The 15,896-nt window shown below is 43.1% G+C and overlaps 2 protein-coding genes across 2 annotated transcripts; both read left to right on the top strand.

Moving 5' to 3' along the window:
* tspan31 (tetraspanin 31) lies at nucleotides 1-4,883 on the top strand. The gene is made up of 6 exons (XM_047040824.1): nucleotides 1-192; nucleotides 1,026-1,193; nucleotides 1,435-1,515; nucleotides 1,738-1,878; nucleotides 2,098-2,208; nucleotides 2,353-4,883. The coding sequence occupies exons 1-6, from the start codon at nucleotides 130-132 to the stop codon at nucleotides 2,425-2,427; spliced, it is 639 nt and encodes a 212-aa protein (XP_046896780.1). The 5' UTR covers nucleotides 1-129; the 3' UTR covers nucleotides 2,428-4,883.
* A 4,575-nt stretch (nucleotides 4,884-9,458) lies between these two features.
* Nucleotides 9,459-15,386, top strand: march9 (membrane-associated ring finger (C3HC4) 9). Its single transcript, XM_047040790.1, has 4 exons — nucleotides 9,459-9,821; nucleotides 13,419-13,574; nucleotides 14,145-14,337; nucleotides 14,528-15,386. The coding sequence occupies exons 1-4, from the start codon at nucleotides 9,492-9,494 to the stop codon at nucleotides 14,854-14,856; spliced, it is 1,008 nt and encodes a 335-aa protein (XP_046896746.1). The 5' UTR covers nucleotides 9,459-9,491; the 3' UTR covers nucleotides 14,857-15,386.
* The last annotated feature ends 510 nt before the right edge of the window (nucleotides 15,387-15,896 follow it).

The following is a 15,896-nucleotide window of genomic DNA, read 5'->3' as shown; positions in this document are numbered from 1 at the left end:
TGTGGCTGAACCCGGTGATGAACTGCTGGTGATGATCAACAACAGCTCTGTCAAGCCTGGAAACAACTGCTTGCTAAAGAAAGTCCCAGCGTCTGCCTTAAACTGATTTAGGTGTTCGAATATCTGAACATGGTCTGTGGCGGATTTACCTGCTCAAAAAATGCGCTTTGTTCCTTAAATGTGGTTTACATGGTGAGTGTACAAAATGGATCATCATGCTAGCAGCTAGCCACTAAACGATGGCTAGCTCGCTACAGTAACTGGTCAGCTATTGTTTTGTGAAAATGACTGCTAGCTAAATTATTGGTGTAACGTATAGTTTGATCTTTGATTCAACAAGCCTACGTAATACATTGACGAATGCACTGGTAATGTTTCTTTATTCAGAGGTAGTTAACATAAGCTAGCTCAATAGCTAGATCTAACTAGCTATCCAGACAATTTCTAGAATGTTGTATTGTACTGTAGCCTAGCTATCTAGATAGTTACCTAGCTAGACATGGCGCTAGACATAGCTCCCATGCTAGATAGCCTAGCTATGTTAGAAATTATCTTGACACAGGTTGCTGTTATCTCCCTCGACCTCTGGATCATCATGGACACGTGTGACTCTAAACAGAAAGGTCGAGTGTGATAGCTGCCACCAGGTGATGGTGTTTACTGTTGCCGGGCGAGGCAGCAGTTATCTCATTAGAATCCGCTAGCTGTATAATGTGTGCTGTTGTCTGTTGTTAATGCACTTACCTCGATACATTTACCCGTTACCTCACCCATGTCTTTAGCACACTGCCTCTACTGTTTGTGCAGTTACTTTAGTTAGGCGTTTCTGAACATTGCCTCTGTTTGCGGGCCTGGTGGTCAAGATTAGCAGATGGACACTTATCCCTTGTCCCAGGTTGTGTGCTTCTTGCCATTCCTCAACTGCTATGCTGTGGCAATGCTTTCTTAGATATTAAATAGACCAGAGGCAACTAGGATTGTATTCCTGGCTCCTTCTCCTGTTAATTGGTCTGTGCTCCCTTCAGCTGGTGGGGCTGCTGCTCATCGGGGTGGCAGCATGGGGTAAGGAGTTTGGCATCGTGTCCAGCATCCACATAATCGGAGGGGTAATCGCCGTGGGAGTGTTCCTGCTTCTCATCGCCATCGTAGGACTCATAGGGGCCATCCACCACCACCAAGTCATGCTCTTCTTCGTATCCTTGACGCCCTGCTTGACTGTTCAGTCCCTGAATGTACTTGTAGGTTTGGACTCCTGGGGAGCACTGGAAATGCAGTCGCAAGTATTTTCATTGCCCTACTTTGGTAAATAGTTTCCGATATGGTAAGCATGATCAGTGAAATCGGCCTGGAATACACAGCCACATCCAACTCCCCATTTGACTGTGTAGTGCTATGATAAGACTTGTGTTCCTCCTTGACTCTGGACTCTCTCAGTACATGGTCATACTCTTCATGGTCTTTCTCGTCCAGTTTGGGGTGTCCTGCTCCTGCCTGGCAATGAACCAAGGACAACAGGTGGGAATCTGGTTTGGATTCTTTGCTACCTTGCATGTCCTATTATAACCCCCCAGATTATTTGTAGCAAATGTTTTATACCTTTTAGACAAATTGGTGAATATATCGACCGATCTGACACATTCTCAATTCTTTTTTTCTTTTTTTTTCACCTTTTATTTAACCTGTGTCTGTTCCTTTCTGGGTCCACCTCTTTCCTCTCTCCATGATGTTCCTCTGCAGGAGAAGCTTCTGAGCTCCACCTGGGGCCTGCTGAACAACACCACCAAGGTAGACCTGGAGGGCCAGCTGGACTGCTGCGGCCTGCTCAACACCACTGCCAGCCGGGCCCAGTTTGAAAAGGACATGGCCAACTGCACTGCTGTAAGATGGGATATGGGGTTTACGGGTTGCATGGTTGCTATAGTGTTCAAACATATCCCTTCTTCCGGAAGGGAAATATGGCTTTGTGATTCAGTAATAATGGGACCCCGAGGTGACATGCTCCATGCACCTCTCTGGAACGAGCTTCCCAGTCGTGGATAACAGGAGACTTGTGACTAACCTGAGATTCATAGCTTGTCTGTCTTTGTCCCCTTGCAGCCATGCAAAGCCAGTAAAAACTGCTCGACCTGCGGAGACATGATGCTGCAACACGCCACGGAGGCCCTGAAGATCCTGGGAGGGGTGGGGCTCTTCTTCAGCTTCACGGAGGTAAGGCTCTCTGACCCGCACGGACCAATGTCCAGTCCAGTGCAATGACCAGCATTTCCTCCATGGTGACAAACGTTGCGTTTTTTTGAAATCTTGGTGGTTTTATTGAGAACAACAAGATTAACCTCAATCGTTGTCTTTTAGATCCTAGGGGTGTGGCTGGCAGTGCGCTACAGGAACCAGAAGGACCCCAGAGCCAATCCAAGCGCTTTCCTATAGTCCATCACACAATGTAGTAGTGTAGACACAAGACAGATAACACTGGTACATGTAGATTTGTGCACCCCTGCAGACACTCAGGCACACCCCACGGACCATGACCCCACGCACACCTGACAGGAGAACACACACACACACCTGACAGAAGAACACACACACACCTGACAGGAGGACACACACACACCTGACAGGAGAACACACACACACATACCTGACAGGAGAACACACACACCTGACAGGAGAACACACACACACACACCTGACAGGAGGACACACACACCTGACAGGAGAACACACATACCTGACAGGAGAACACACATACCTGACCGGCACGGAGGGAAAACGTCGCCCTAAACTCGTCAGCTTCACACTAGAATACATCACATGACCATCAGCCCCAAGCTAAGGCCACTTTTATACAGCTCAGAATCAGCTCGAGCTTAACAGCTGGAAGTTCCAAAACTCATGTATGATAGGAGGAACAGGTGTACCCAATTTGAAACCTCTAAGGTCCTGCCCCTAGCCTTGATTTGAGTTTGTTAATGGTTCTTTCGTAGTCAGTCTAACCTTGTGACCCCGTATGTTCCTCTCCTGCATGTGTCCTCTGCTGCACAGCCAGGCCTGAATCCCTGACCCCCCCACCCCACTATGCAGCATTTCATACTCCAACATTTATGCACCTTCCTCTAAGGTTTTCACTTTGTCTCGACAACCCTGCTCCAAATCAACTATGAGTTCTTACCTTCTAAGTACTTGTGATCAGCCCAGGGCATTTGACGTGTGAAACCATGTTTTCAGTATTGCGTAATTTTGGGGACTTCTACGAAAAAGGTGTGCATGCTCGTGTTTTTTTTTTTGCCATATTCCACAAAACTCAAAAAGAAAACTTTTGGTTTCGTCTTAAGGACAAAAAAAACAATACAGCTATGGCTATTTTGAAGATATACAGAGCCAAACATACTTGCACGTAGGGATTGCACTGAAACACACTGCCCAGTCTGTAGTGAGAACATTGTGTGAGCTCTGTGGTACTGTGAAGGCCCAGCCTTTCTCTCTGATTGTCCGACTGGGAATTCCTGCCACACTGCTGTGAAGCACCCAGTCTCCTGCCCTCCTGTCACAAGTACTTAGAGTGGTGTGGCATTGTTGTTGATTCAGGATAGAAAATCAGTGTTGAGTGTTACTAATAATGAACTTGGCCCTTTAGAGCAGTGGTAGGCTAGTGATGTGTGGGTCTGTCTTATGTACCCATTGGTGTCAACTATTATACCCCAAGTCCTCCCTGTCTGAACTGCAGTGAGGTGGTGATGCTGATATACACTTAATGGTTCATCTCATTTGTGCTGACGTAGGTGGAAAACAGGTATACATTGAAGAAGTGGTGATGTAGTTTATTCAGTGTTTGTATTTCTGTTTGCCCAGAAAGCTGGGATCTTAGTCATTAGATTTTAGAAAGGATAAGTAGTTAATGAGGTAGAACTATTTATAAACTTGTGTAACTGAGCCAACTTACTTAACTTCCACGTATAGATTACCAATGGACCGCAGACTTCATGTTGTATATTACAGTAACCTTTGTAAGTTCCTTAGATCATGAGAGAATGATTGAATGGTTTATCTTTGACCTTTGCCTTTAGTGAGGATTTTATAATAGTCCACACACCTAATCCGTTCTGATTTGAAACTTTTCTGTTATCTCAGTTGTGTCAGTGTGTTTAAGTACTTAGTAAGTTGAAGAAACATGGATTGTATCAGATCGTTTTTTTTTCTGATTGTAGCCTGTTGTCACATTATAGCAAGACTCAGCCATTTGTTAGTGTGTGTTTGGGTGCTTGATTACTGTGTGAAAATAGCTATCGCAAACCTGCTGTATGCATTTTGTTATTCTTGATCATGTTAACTCAGACTGTTTTATCCATTGTGTTCTCAAAGATTGTTTTCCCTACTGTGTTATGATGTTCAGTTGCCATGTAATTTTTGTTCAATAGTGTTAAACATGCTTTGTAAGTGTTTTGTGTTGTTTTTAAAATGTATTTAACTGCTGGTAATGCACAGCAAGCATTAGGATTTAGCAATGTTTTTGAACCACATTCATATTTCTCACTAGTATTTTCAGTTTCTCCACATTTTAGTCGATTAACCTTTTCTATTTATTTAATTTTCTTTTATTTGGTTTGGATATTCTTTGGATATTCCTAACAGCTACGCTTACAGATAAGTTGTGTAACTTTCCTGGCCTCCTTTCAGCTTGACCACTAACATTGGTTGAAATGTCAGTGCTTGTTTTACTTGAACCAGTTCTAACCATGTTGAATGGGTCTCCTGCTGCTGTTATGGAGCTGATTCTAATGATGAACCTTATGTACTCCTGTGAACTGCTCACTCTACCCTGCCCTCTTGTGACATTTTGAGACTTAATTTTCCAAAATAAAAACCACATGAATTGACAAAATTTATATTTTCTTTTGTTTAATTGGATTACATTCTTTTTTTTTCTGCATTCAAGCAGTTATAATGTTGTGCTAAATTGTGTAGATAATTCTCATGTAATACATACCCTTTCCTTCGATTATTTTATACATGACAGAAAGGACATTTCCAAAACATGTACTTTTGTAAACCACTGGGTGGCAGCAGTATATGTTGCAGCAATATGAGAGGATAGTATTGTTTTCTTTATCTATTTCCACCTTTGGAATACACTGTATGGCACTACATAAACATTTTCCCAAATCTTTTAATATCTAAATAATCAAATATTGTATGAAATGTAAATTGCCAGTGGCATTATTGAAGTGTGAACATTCTTCAGTTCGGGAGAGAGAAGCCATAATGAGCTTAATGGAATTGTTTAATTCGTAAGTCCTAATGTAGTTGTGATTCATGCAGGATCAGTCTGTTCTCATTATAAGACAGCAATCAAGATAATAACCAGCATATTTAGTCCAAGGTGGATAGTGGCGGTTCTGCTAATGTATTATGAGCCTATAAAAAGTCCAGCAGCCAGTTATAATACCTCATAATCCTCATTCATAAAGCAGTTTGTTCTCCAGGTGCGCCCATTATCTGAATGGGAGCCCCACAGACAGGATGGGAAGAGAAAGCAGGTGAACATTCCAAAATCTGTTCAATTCTTAAATGAAATGGACTCCCAAGGTAGTTCTCTAAACAATGGCTGCTCCTCATTCAACTGAACTATGACAGATTGTTTTTATTTTACAGAGTACAAAAACAAACATGACACAGTCACTGGTGTTTGATGGGACCTGGCAGGGCGTGCCCTGGTCATCCCCAGGGAGTAAGGACATTTATATAAGTGAAATGTGCCTGATAAGGGCTTTGGGTCCCACAAGTTTCCACTACGCGGTCATTTTGGACATCATGAACCAGCTCCCTGCACGAGAGCCACTCCCTATCCTGTCAGCATGCTCTCCTGAGGGCCCTGTGCCAGCCCCTGCCCTGTGATGCAGGCCCATATGCTGGGTGTATTAACTTGGAGTGACTGTGAAGAATCACACCAACAGGGACAGCCATCTGTCCTCTCACAGATATAGCAGGGGCACGGCAGGCTCTCCGTGGAACAGCATAAAACACATATTTGGTACTTTGTAGAAGATATCAAGAAATATTGTTGCAGTCACCAATTTCATTGGGTTAGCTGTGTTTTGACTTTTAATGTATGGCGGATATCTGCCATAGCCTAAATATATCCAGTTTTTTTTTTAATGATCAAATACAGTGTTGTGATCAGAATAATAATGAGAACAATAACATGCTGAAGTGAGACAACACAAACAAGTCTGGACGGAGGCTCCTCTCCTGTGCTGGCAGAACAAACATGAGGGGAAATGATTCTCATCAGTAACAGGAGACAAGCAGGTCAATAAGCGTATCCATAATGGAGGAGAGCGGGGGGGGGGGGGGGCGGACAGCCGAGACACTCTCATATCAGAAGATATGCAAGCTTCAAGAGGTGTGAGGGATCTTGGTTCTCATTTGTCTCTTATAGATGGGACCTGCACAGGAAGAGGATAACATGGAAGGAAGATTTTAATGTTGTCACAGTCATGCATTTGTAGTCCGGCATTTTCTTCTAACTGGCTCATAATAATGCCGACAGGAGAGAGGGAGGAAAGAGGAGGGGGTAGATAAAGAGGAAAGGAGGGGTGAAGGGTGCCATGTTAATGGTTGAGGTGTGAAATATTGCCTCCAAGGGTGAGGAAAGGTGAGAAGGTGAGGGTGTTGCGGAGGCGATAAAGAGAGAGGGAAGCGGTAGGGGAGGAAGAAATGGTGGATAAGGACATTTAAATTATGGAGAGCAAAAGTGAGGTGAAGAGGTGATGTATGTGGGGGAGGGGGTTTTACATCTTGTGGATATAGACCGAAACAAACAAAACCAACAGATTTGAAACAAAACTGTGTTGACTGACAGAACCCAAAATGGCACGCCTATACACAAGCTCATAGAAGTCATCATGAATCATGTGATGCCTGAGTCAGTAATTCTGACTGGTATGTTTTAAGATACTTAGATCATTATATGTTACATTAACTCCACCTCCACACACAGGAGTTCATCATGGGTGTACATAAATACATATACACCCACACACTGAATGTGTATCCGTTAATCATAAATTAGCTTTATCCATTAAGTCTGCTAGGATTGTGTGTTTTTTTATACTGCCAGTCAAATGCCAAGTAGGCTGTATCAATCATACAGTTTTGGAAAAAACATAAGCAATACAATTGCTTTGTTTTTTCCCCGAAAGCCCCTGCTTAGTATGACAAAAATAGATTCACAATATATTAAATGTAATTATTTATTGAGGGAGTTTGTGTGGAAATGAAGAGCAGTAAGTTTGATGAGAGGTCCCTGCAGATTTATTAAAGAACCCTATAACACAGAGAAATATGATTCACAATATGAGAATCACAACAACCTTAATGTACAGTACAGTTCAAACAGCCATGCTACAACCAGGTCCAGCTCTACCAGCCCCAGCTGCACCAGGTCCAGCTCCACCAGGTCCAGCTCCCCCAGCCCCAGCTCCACCAGGTCCAGCTCCACCAGGTCCAGCTCCCCCAGCCCCAGCTCCACCAGGTCCAGCTCCACCAGGTCCAGCTCCCCCAGCCCCAGCTCCACCAGGTCCAGCTCCACCAGGTCCAGCTCCACCAGGTCCTCATCCTCTCTGTCTCAGCGGTGTTAACTGGACATCCTGTCTTTGGCATCTCTGGCCCCGCCACAAGTCCAGAAATCTATATTTACAATGGGTCAGTGTGAAAAATCCATCCAGATCAATCAGACAGGGGATTCTGCAAGCAGTGCGTTGGGTCAGAATGCTGAGTGTGTTGTCCAGGTATCAGGCAGCCAATAACACTGCAGTTCTATAACTCCAGATGAACCTACAGACCTCAATGTGTGATAATCCCCTATTAACTCGACTAAACAGCATGACAAACGTTTATGTAATATGTATGGTTGTGTCCAATATAGTGACGCTTTGTTGCTTTGAATCTAATAAAGGAAGTCAATCTTAAAAGTTCATAATTCAAACACACCGAGAGTCCATGGATCAACGGGCCTTTGTTCTTATACATACAATGTATACATATATATGCAATTTCTCTGCTGTCTTTTTACACGAGTGCACAGTATAATAGAGAATGGGGAAGGTTAATTTATATTTCCCAGACACATCGTACAATGCATGTGGCTGCTTACGTCACTAGGGAAATCAGCACCATGGACAGCAGCGGCCGTCAATAACCAACCAAACAGCGGAATCTATTCTCCCCAACTACACAGAGCCTTATGGGAATACATTATCCATTGGAACCTGATAGTTGTCTATGAAAAAATGAGAAATCAGAGGAGAGTCAGTGTTTGTCATTCTACTAGCCTACTATTCCGGAAGTACGAGAAGCGTTGGTTCACTCTCATAACAGACCATTTCGAGGAGGAAACTCATCGCGAGCAGTAGGCTATCATCCCCATCTGATACGATAATCAATGACATTACTGCTTTAATTGCTCTCGGATGTTAAGACATCGTCATGAATCTCTAATTTGAAAAACGGCAGCAACTATTGTTTGTATGCAGTCCCTATATTGACATTTTCGGTGCACCATATTTTGGCTGCAAAGAAATACCGATGAACATCGACTAAAGGTAGGATACAGGATCTTCGGATGTTTTTTGCCATATTTAGAACATGCTAATTCGCAGGATTGTCAGTTGGATCTCATCGGAGTGGATGATGAGTGGAACGGGATGGATTCTTGATGGATCACAAAGGAACATTACAAAGGAAAACTAAAAAATAATCATGATATGACGACTGGTATGGCACAGAAAGACAATAAGAAGACACGATAAAATCGCATCAAACTGCATCAAACTTCCATTGCATCGTCCTCATCGTTTTGGATTATGATTCTTGACAAGAGAAGCCAACCTGACTGTGTAGATGGAATGTCGTTCTGTTTTAGATCCCATTTTATATTTTCTGGCTCTACGTTGCTCACTCCTCCTCTCGTCCACACTCTCGCAGTCTTCTGCTTTGGGTAGCAAAACATGTATTCTGCTGCAAACCCAAGGCATCTGATGAAGTGTATTTAGACAGACAGTTAAAGAAATTTACTTCTAAGATTCTTGGCTGACGTTACATAAGGTATTTTAGGACAGTGGAAGATACACCCAAACAGAATTTGCAGAGGAGTTGTTTGGCAATGAATATTGAAAGAGTGTCTCGGGGTGCTCAAGAAGAAAATCTCTGATCCGCATTGGCTTAGGCACAAATGCCATCAGAGCGGCAACAACCAAGACGAAGTCCTTTATCCCATATTCATCCCAAAACTGGTCTCTGATGTTGTTCAGAAATGATATGGTGAAATTAAGTCAAATGTACACTTTAAAGCAGTAAACATTCGCAACAATATAACTGCCAAATGGGCTTGATATTTCGTCTATTTGAATAAAAAATAAAAAAACAGTTCCTTTGTTTAAACCACTTAGTTTTCACATTCCGCCCTGTTCTGAATACGTCTTATGTAGCCAAACATGTTCAAGTATCGGATCCGCATGTTTTTCAACGAACTGAAAGTACTGGTTTTTATGCGATCCGATTCGAGACAGTCCGGCACAGACGCAGATAGACGGTCAAACATGCGAGGTCTGGGGATGGGCGGCTGCGGCTGGCCTCCCTTTGTCGACTGCTCTTCCCGGGATGATGAAGAGGAGTACTATGGTGGTGATCCTCGGCCCCGGAGCCTGGCGTTTGAGGAGAAGGACCCCAAACTGCAAATGGGCCTGGACGCCGTGTCTCTCACCAGCACCTCGAGCAGCATGCGCACGCCCCAGTGTCGGATCTGCTTCCAAGGGCCTGAGCAGGTATACTCTTCGTCCCACATTCCCTCTAACTCTGTCCAGCTGCAGGATGTCATCGATAACTTTAAGTATTTTGTATGAATGAATGTTTGGATTCGATCAGAATCTGCTGAGAGCTGATTTGGCAGGTGGACAGTATGTGTTTCAGGGCTTTGGAGATGTACAGCACAAGCAAAGCGAACTAGGTCGTCCCATAATGTTGCTGACGAGCAACAAAGAAAGTTTGACAATGTAAAGGGTGAACAGGAGAGTGAGGTGGATGAGTATACGGAGTGGGCTCACGACTGGTACGGTACTGTTCTACTGTATTATTCGTTTATACGGGAATCAACTGCCTGTAAAGAGCAGTCTGAATGCAAGGGGTTGATCCATCAATTTCCTAAACATGATTCTCAAACACATTTTTAACCCTTGCTGTTAGGACTAGAACAGATCTTTGGTCGGCAGCCAAATCTTGACTCACCAGATGTGCAGGAACCTGTAACAGGCTGCCTCCAGCAGGTCATCCTTTGCGTCCGAATAATTAGAAATGCTGTAAGTGTTGTGGGAGCACAGATGTAAATGACTTCTTAGTCACTCTTAGTCACTTCCTTGAATACTATGTTTGTCACTAATGGTGTGATTACTCTGGATGTGCTCATTTATAGTATATATAAACTGTGACTGAGCTTGTTAGCTGAGCTCCAATCACAAGCAGTCTCACGGAAGTCTGTATGCCAGCAACATGCAAGAACTCAGACCCCCTATTATATCAGAAATGAAATATCACAATGGAATAGCTTGAAAATGGCACAAATTGGTTGGGCATTCCCAAACAACTTGTGTGTGTTTCATGGTGACATTGTTTGCAAGGTGTAAAACTGAATTTATACGTTGAACCTCTGAAGCAATTACATGCATAGACCGGAAGAAATGCATCTTCACATACCACAACAAGAAATCTCAATGTCGGACAATGTTGACTTATTGTTCCCCACTGCCTTTAAAGCAATCTTGCATTACATTGTCATCTTAATGCTATTTCATTATTTAAGCAGGTCATGACAGGGGACTGAATCATGTCTCAGTCAGCTGGTCAATTAACCTCCACACACATATAATAACCTAACTCAGTGGGAGGTCTGAAATATGAATCCCAAACCTGTCATACCTGTCAGAACACCACGCAAGGTGCCCAACTGATTCTACTTGACAGTGACTTGCCACAACAGGCTAGCATTGGCTGATGAACAGGAGATGGGACTTCTAACTAGAATGTGATATATGATGTTTTGGATGTAGGTTATTGGATACTGTAATATTTTGATAGTGCTGGCACCTGAATTTGATCATACTGCAACGGTTGGCAGACACACATCCGTTTTTACCCGGCTTGATATTCACCAAATGCAAAAAAGTATTGCTGACCTATTCTGTGTCATCATAAAAGTGTCATAATCAGTTATTTAAGTTTATGGGTGCCATATGGTGCTTTCCATGTAAGTCTGTTTAAGGCTACAGTAGATAATCACATCAGCTCCTTTAGTTGATGGTTGAACAAGTTAGGCAAAGTCAGGAAAAAAAGAGAACAAAAAGGAATAGGCACAGATGATTCAGTGTGATCTCTGCATTCCTTTGTGGAAGCTGACTGGTCATTGAGAGGGTGAGGAGGTGCATTCTGTAAGCACGGCTTAAACAGGTCAAACTCCTCCACCAACAAAACCAAAAAAGACATTGGTTGGGTTTCTGTTACAGAATGTGTCCACATGAAAGTTCACTGGAGATCTGAAGAGGCTTTGTATGCATGATGAGGACTGTTTTATTTGGACAGACATTCCGCTTTGTGTGCGGGCAGTGCATTGTACTTTTTTGCTCTGCACTTGAGCAAATTCTGCTTGCATAACGCAACAGTTCACCTAACTCTAACAGCCCCTCTTTTTAATCATGAGTTGACCCCTGGAAGCTCCTTCTGTTGGTCCACGAGGGCGTTGTTTGTTGTAGGTGTTGCTGTGAGTCGTATTGATTGAGTTCACTGAGAGTCTATGCAAACAGTAGGGGTGGTATGGCTCACCTCTCCTTCACCTCCCTGCCCTTGAATACTCCAATCACGATGCCGTCAGATCCTGCCGGTAATAGGCCCCTACCCACCGACAGGGCCAGGTATCATGCTGTGCCCACGCATTGATCTACTAATGATTCATGCATAATTCCTAAAACTGATGACTAAAACGCTAACTTCATCACTGACATTTGAACCTTTTTCACCTCAGGGTTGGATAGGAAACAGTAATAAATGCCATGGTTTTCCATTTTCTGCGTAATACAAGGAAGGGATGGTGTTAGTGACAATACCTTAATATTACAAATGACACAAAGAAGAAGGGATGGTGTTAGTGACTATACCTTAATATTACAAATGACACAAAGAAGAAGGGATGGTGTTAGTGACTATACCTTAATATTACAAATGACACAAAGAAGAAGGGATGGTGTTAGTGACTATACCTTAATATTACAAATGACACAAAGAAGAAGGGATGGTGTTAGTGACTATACCTTAATATTACAAATGACACAAAGAAGAAGGGATGGTGTTAGTGACTATACCTTAATATTACAAATGACACAAAGAAGAAGGGATGGTGTTAGTGACTATACCTTAATATTACAAATGACACAAAGAAGAAGGGATGGTGTTAGTGACTATACCTTAATATTACAAACGACACAAAGAAGAAGGGATGGTGTTAGTGACTATACCTTAATATTACAAATGACACAAAGAAGAAGGGATGGTGTTAGTGACTATACCTTAATTTTACAAATGACACAAAGAAGAAGGGATGGTGTTAGTGACTATACCTTAATATTACAAATGACACAAAGAAGAAGGGATGGTGTTAGTGACTATACCTTAATATTACAAATGACACAAAGAAGAAGGGATGGTGTTAGTGACTATACCTTAATATTACAAATGACACAAAGAAGAAGGGATGGTGTTAGTGACTATACCTTAATATTACAAATGACACAAAGAAGAAGGGATGGTGTTAGTGACTATACCTTAATATTACAAATGACACAAAGAAGAAGGGATGGTGTTAGTGACTATACCTTAATATTACAAATGACACAAAGAAGAAGGGATGGTGTTAGTGACAATACCTTAATATTACAAATGACACAAAGAAGAAGGGATGGTGTTAGTGACTATACCTTAATATTACAAATGACACAAAGAAGAAGGGATGGTGTTAGTGACTATACCTTAATATTACAAATGACACAAAGAGCCATGTCCCATGGTTGTGTGGGTGTGTGTCCATTCTCTTACCGCAGACGACTACTTAGATTGCTGGCGTGGTTTTAGAAAGACATTGGCTTCCTTCCAGAATCCACACAGGCGATCTCATTTCGAATTACGCAACGTAGAGGCTGTGCATTTTAAGTGCTGTGCGGATACAATGCCTTTGACTTGCCAGGAGAAAAAACGAGGGTATTTGCCATGAATTCTAAGTGGTGTATGGATTCATTGATGGGCGGTGTGTTCTATGATATTGACCCGATTCTGATGACGGTCCAGCTGATGTTTTTGGGGCGCATCTGTCCATCCTGCAGGGGGAGCTGCTGAGCCCGTGTCGCTGCGCCGGCTCGGTCCGCTGCACCCACCAGCCCTGCCTCATCCGCTGGATCAGCGAGAGAGGCTCCTGGAGCTGTGAGCTGTGCTACTTCAAGTACCAGGTCCTGGCCATCAGCACCAAGAACCCACTGCAGGTATATGTCCTCCGCATCCATCCCCTCCATGCTGGCCCCACCCTCATTTGTTAACAAGGAGGCAACAATGGACAAGGGCGTTGAACACGTCCGTCGTGATTAACTGCGTGCATTTTGGGCTGTATTTTTGTCAATTACATGAGTACCATTACCATGTGTCACACAGAGACGTTATGCCCGGTAAAACCAGTTTTTCCCTTGACACTATTGTGGAGCAGAGCAACAATCACAGTATTACTGATAGGGAGTGCTCTGCTGTAGAGCTGTAGGCATCATGGCTCTCTAGAGCTCAGAGTGATGGTGTGAGCCATGTTGGGCTGACACATTTCCCCCTGCTGCATCAGTGTTCCTCAATGTGTGTGTGTGTGTGTATGTGAGCTTATGTGTGAGGAAGTGTACATATTTATATGTGTATGTGTGCGTGAGGAAGTGTGAGTGTGTGTTGGTGTGTAGGGGGCTAGAGAAAATGTACCTGTGAGGAGATGTATGTGTGAATGTGTGACTGTGTCTCTCTGTACCTCTATGTGCATCCTGTACTAACCCAGTGAGGTCATAACATCTCACCTCCAGTGGCAGGCCATCTCGCTGACGGTGATCGAGAAGGTGCAGATCGCTGCCATCATCCTGGGCTCCCTGTTCCTCATCGCCAGCATCTCCTGGCTCATCTGGTCTTCTCTCAGCCCCTCGGCCCGCTGGCAGCGCCAGGATCTGCTCTTCCAGATCTGCTATGGCATGTACGGCTTCATGGACATCGTCTGCATTGGTGAGGAGAGATTGTTATGATGAAGCTTTTAAATGGGCCTTGTAAACTAATAGTCAACTGCCATATATGCTCCGAAAGGTACTACAGTTTGTTTGAACGATTGACTCCCTTGCTTTTATCCAAGATAGGGTCATGCAACTATTCACTCCTGCTCTCAAACCTCTATTTGTCCCATCATATCTCTGTCCAGGCCTTATAATCCACGAGGGCTCCTCTGTGTACCGAATCTTCAAGCGCTGGCAAGCTGTCAATCAGCAGTGGAAAGTTCTGAACTATGAGAAGTCCAAGGACCTGGGGGACCCACTGAGCTCCAATAAGACTGGGGGCCGGGGCTCTCGTAGTAACCCCCACAGTCTGGGCAGCAGTGGTGGTGGGCGTAGGAGCCAGAGGTTCAGGACTATCCTCAACCACCACTGTGGCTACACCATCCTACACATCCTGAGCCAGCTGCGGCCCAATGACCCACGCATTAGCTCAGCTGCTAACCGTGAGGTGGTGATGAGGGTCACCACCGTATGAGGTTGGGCATGTGCAGGGAGGCAGAGGGATACATACTGACTCACAGGCTGTCATGGCAATGCCTTCAAATCTGAGGATACGCGGAGGAATGCCCCGGGCATCAACATCCAGAACACACGTGGATCCTTCCTCCTGTCTCTTAGCAAAAAGGACAGATGCTTGTTTTTAATATTTGAAGAACTTTGAAAGTATTATGGATGACATCAAATCTAAAAAAGACAAAAAAGACAAAAGAAATTCTGACAGGCTTTATTACCTAAACCAAGGAAACAGGCAGTTTTCCAGTTCGATTTCAGGATGCACTGACATTTGTTCATTTAATTTGATTGTGTTGTTTTTTTATCATTTTTTTTACTCATTTTGATTTTATACTGGAATATTAACATGATAATAATGAACTTCCATACACGTGAAGCATCTCTGATCAACTCTGAATAATGATCTTACCTGCTCTACAAATAAAAAATATAACTTCAGTTCTAAATAGGGACTGAACTACGAAAAATACACACTACATCCACAAGAACAGCCATACTGACTTTTACATCTACACAAGGGATAGGCAAATATAAAGAAAGAAAAAATCAATACGATTCCTGTGACCCCTATCTTCTTTGCAATAAAGATATACTGTATGTACATTTCACAGGGTTTTTTGCATGGGCATTTCATTTTATTCTTCATCACACCTCACAGAAGCAATTCAAATTTTGCTCAACGTCAGATCGGTGCTTGTCAAAATACAAAACATTTACCTACATTCATCTGATTTTAATGACATTCTTTTTCGTCAATCCGACCGATAACAATGTTTTACGGCTGTGTCAGCTATACTACAGACTATTGCTGCTGTGTGCTGAATTCAGATTTGATAATAAGTAAATTATTGGATTAAAAATGGAGATCAAGTGATCCCTTGTTATTTACTGTCTTGCCCCGTCTTCCTTTTTCTTTTTTTTTCACCTCACTTGTACTGTTTAATGGGACATTGTACGTTTACTACTACTCTGAATGCAAAGGGATACATTATATTATATGCA

Source organism: Hypomesus transpacificus, chromosome 18 (assembly GCF_021917145.1).
Source record: "Hypomesus transpacificus isolate Combined female chromosome 18, fHypTra1, whole genome shotgun sequence".
Classification (NCBI taxonomy): Eukaryota; Metazoa; Chordata; class Actinopteri; order Osmeriformes; family Osmeridae; genus Hypomesus; species Hypomesus transpacificus.
This window is presented reverse-complemented; position numbering and strand designations above follow the sequence as displayed.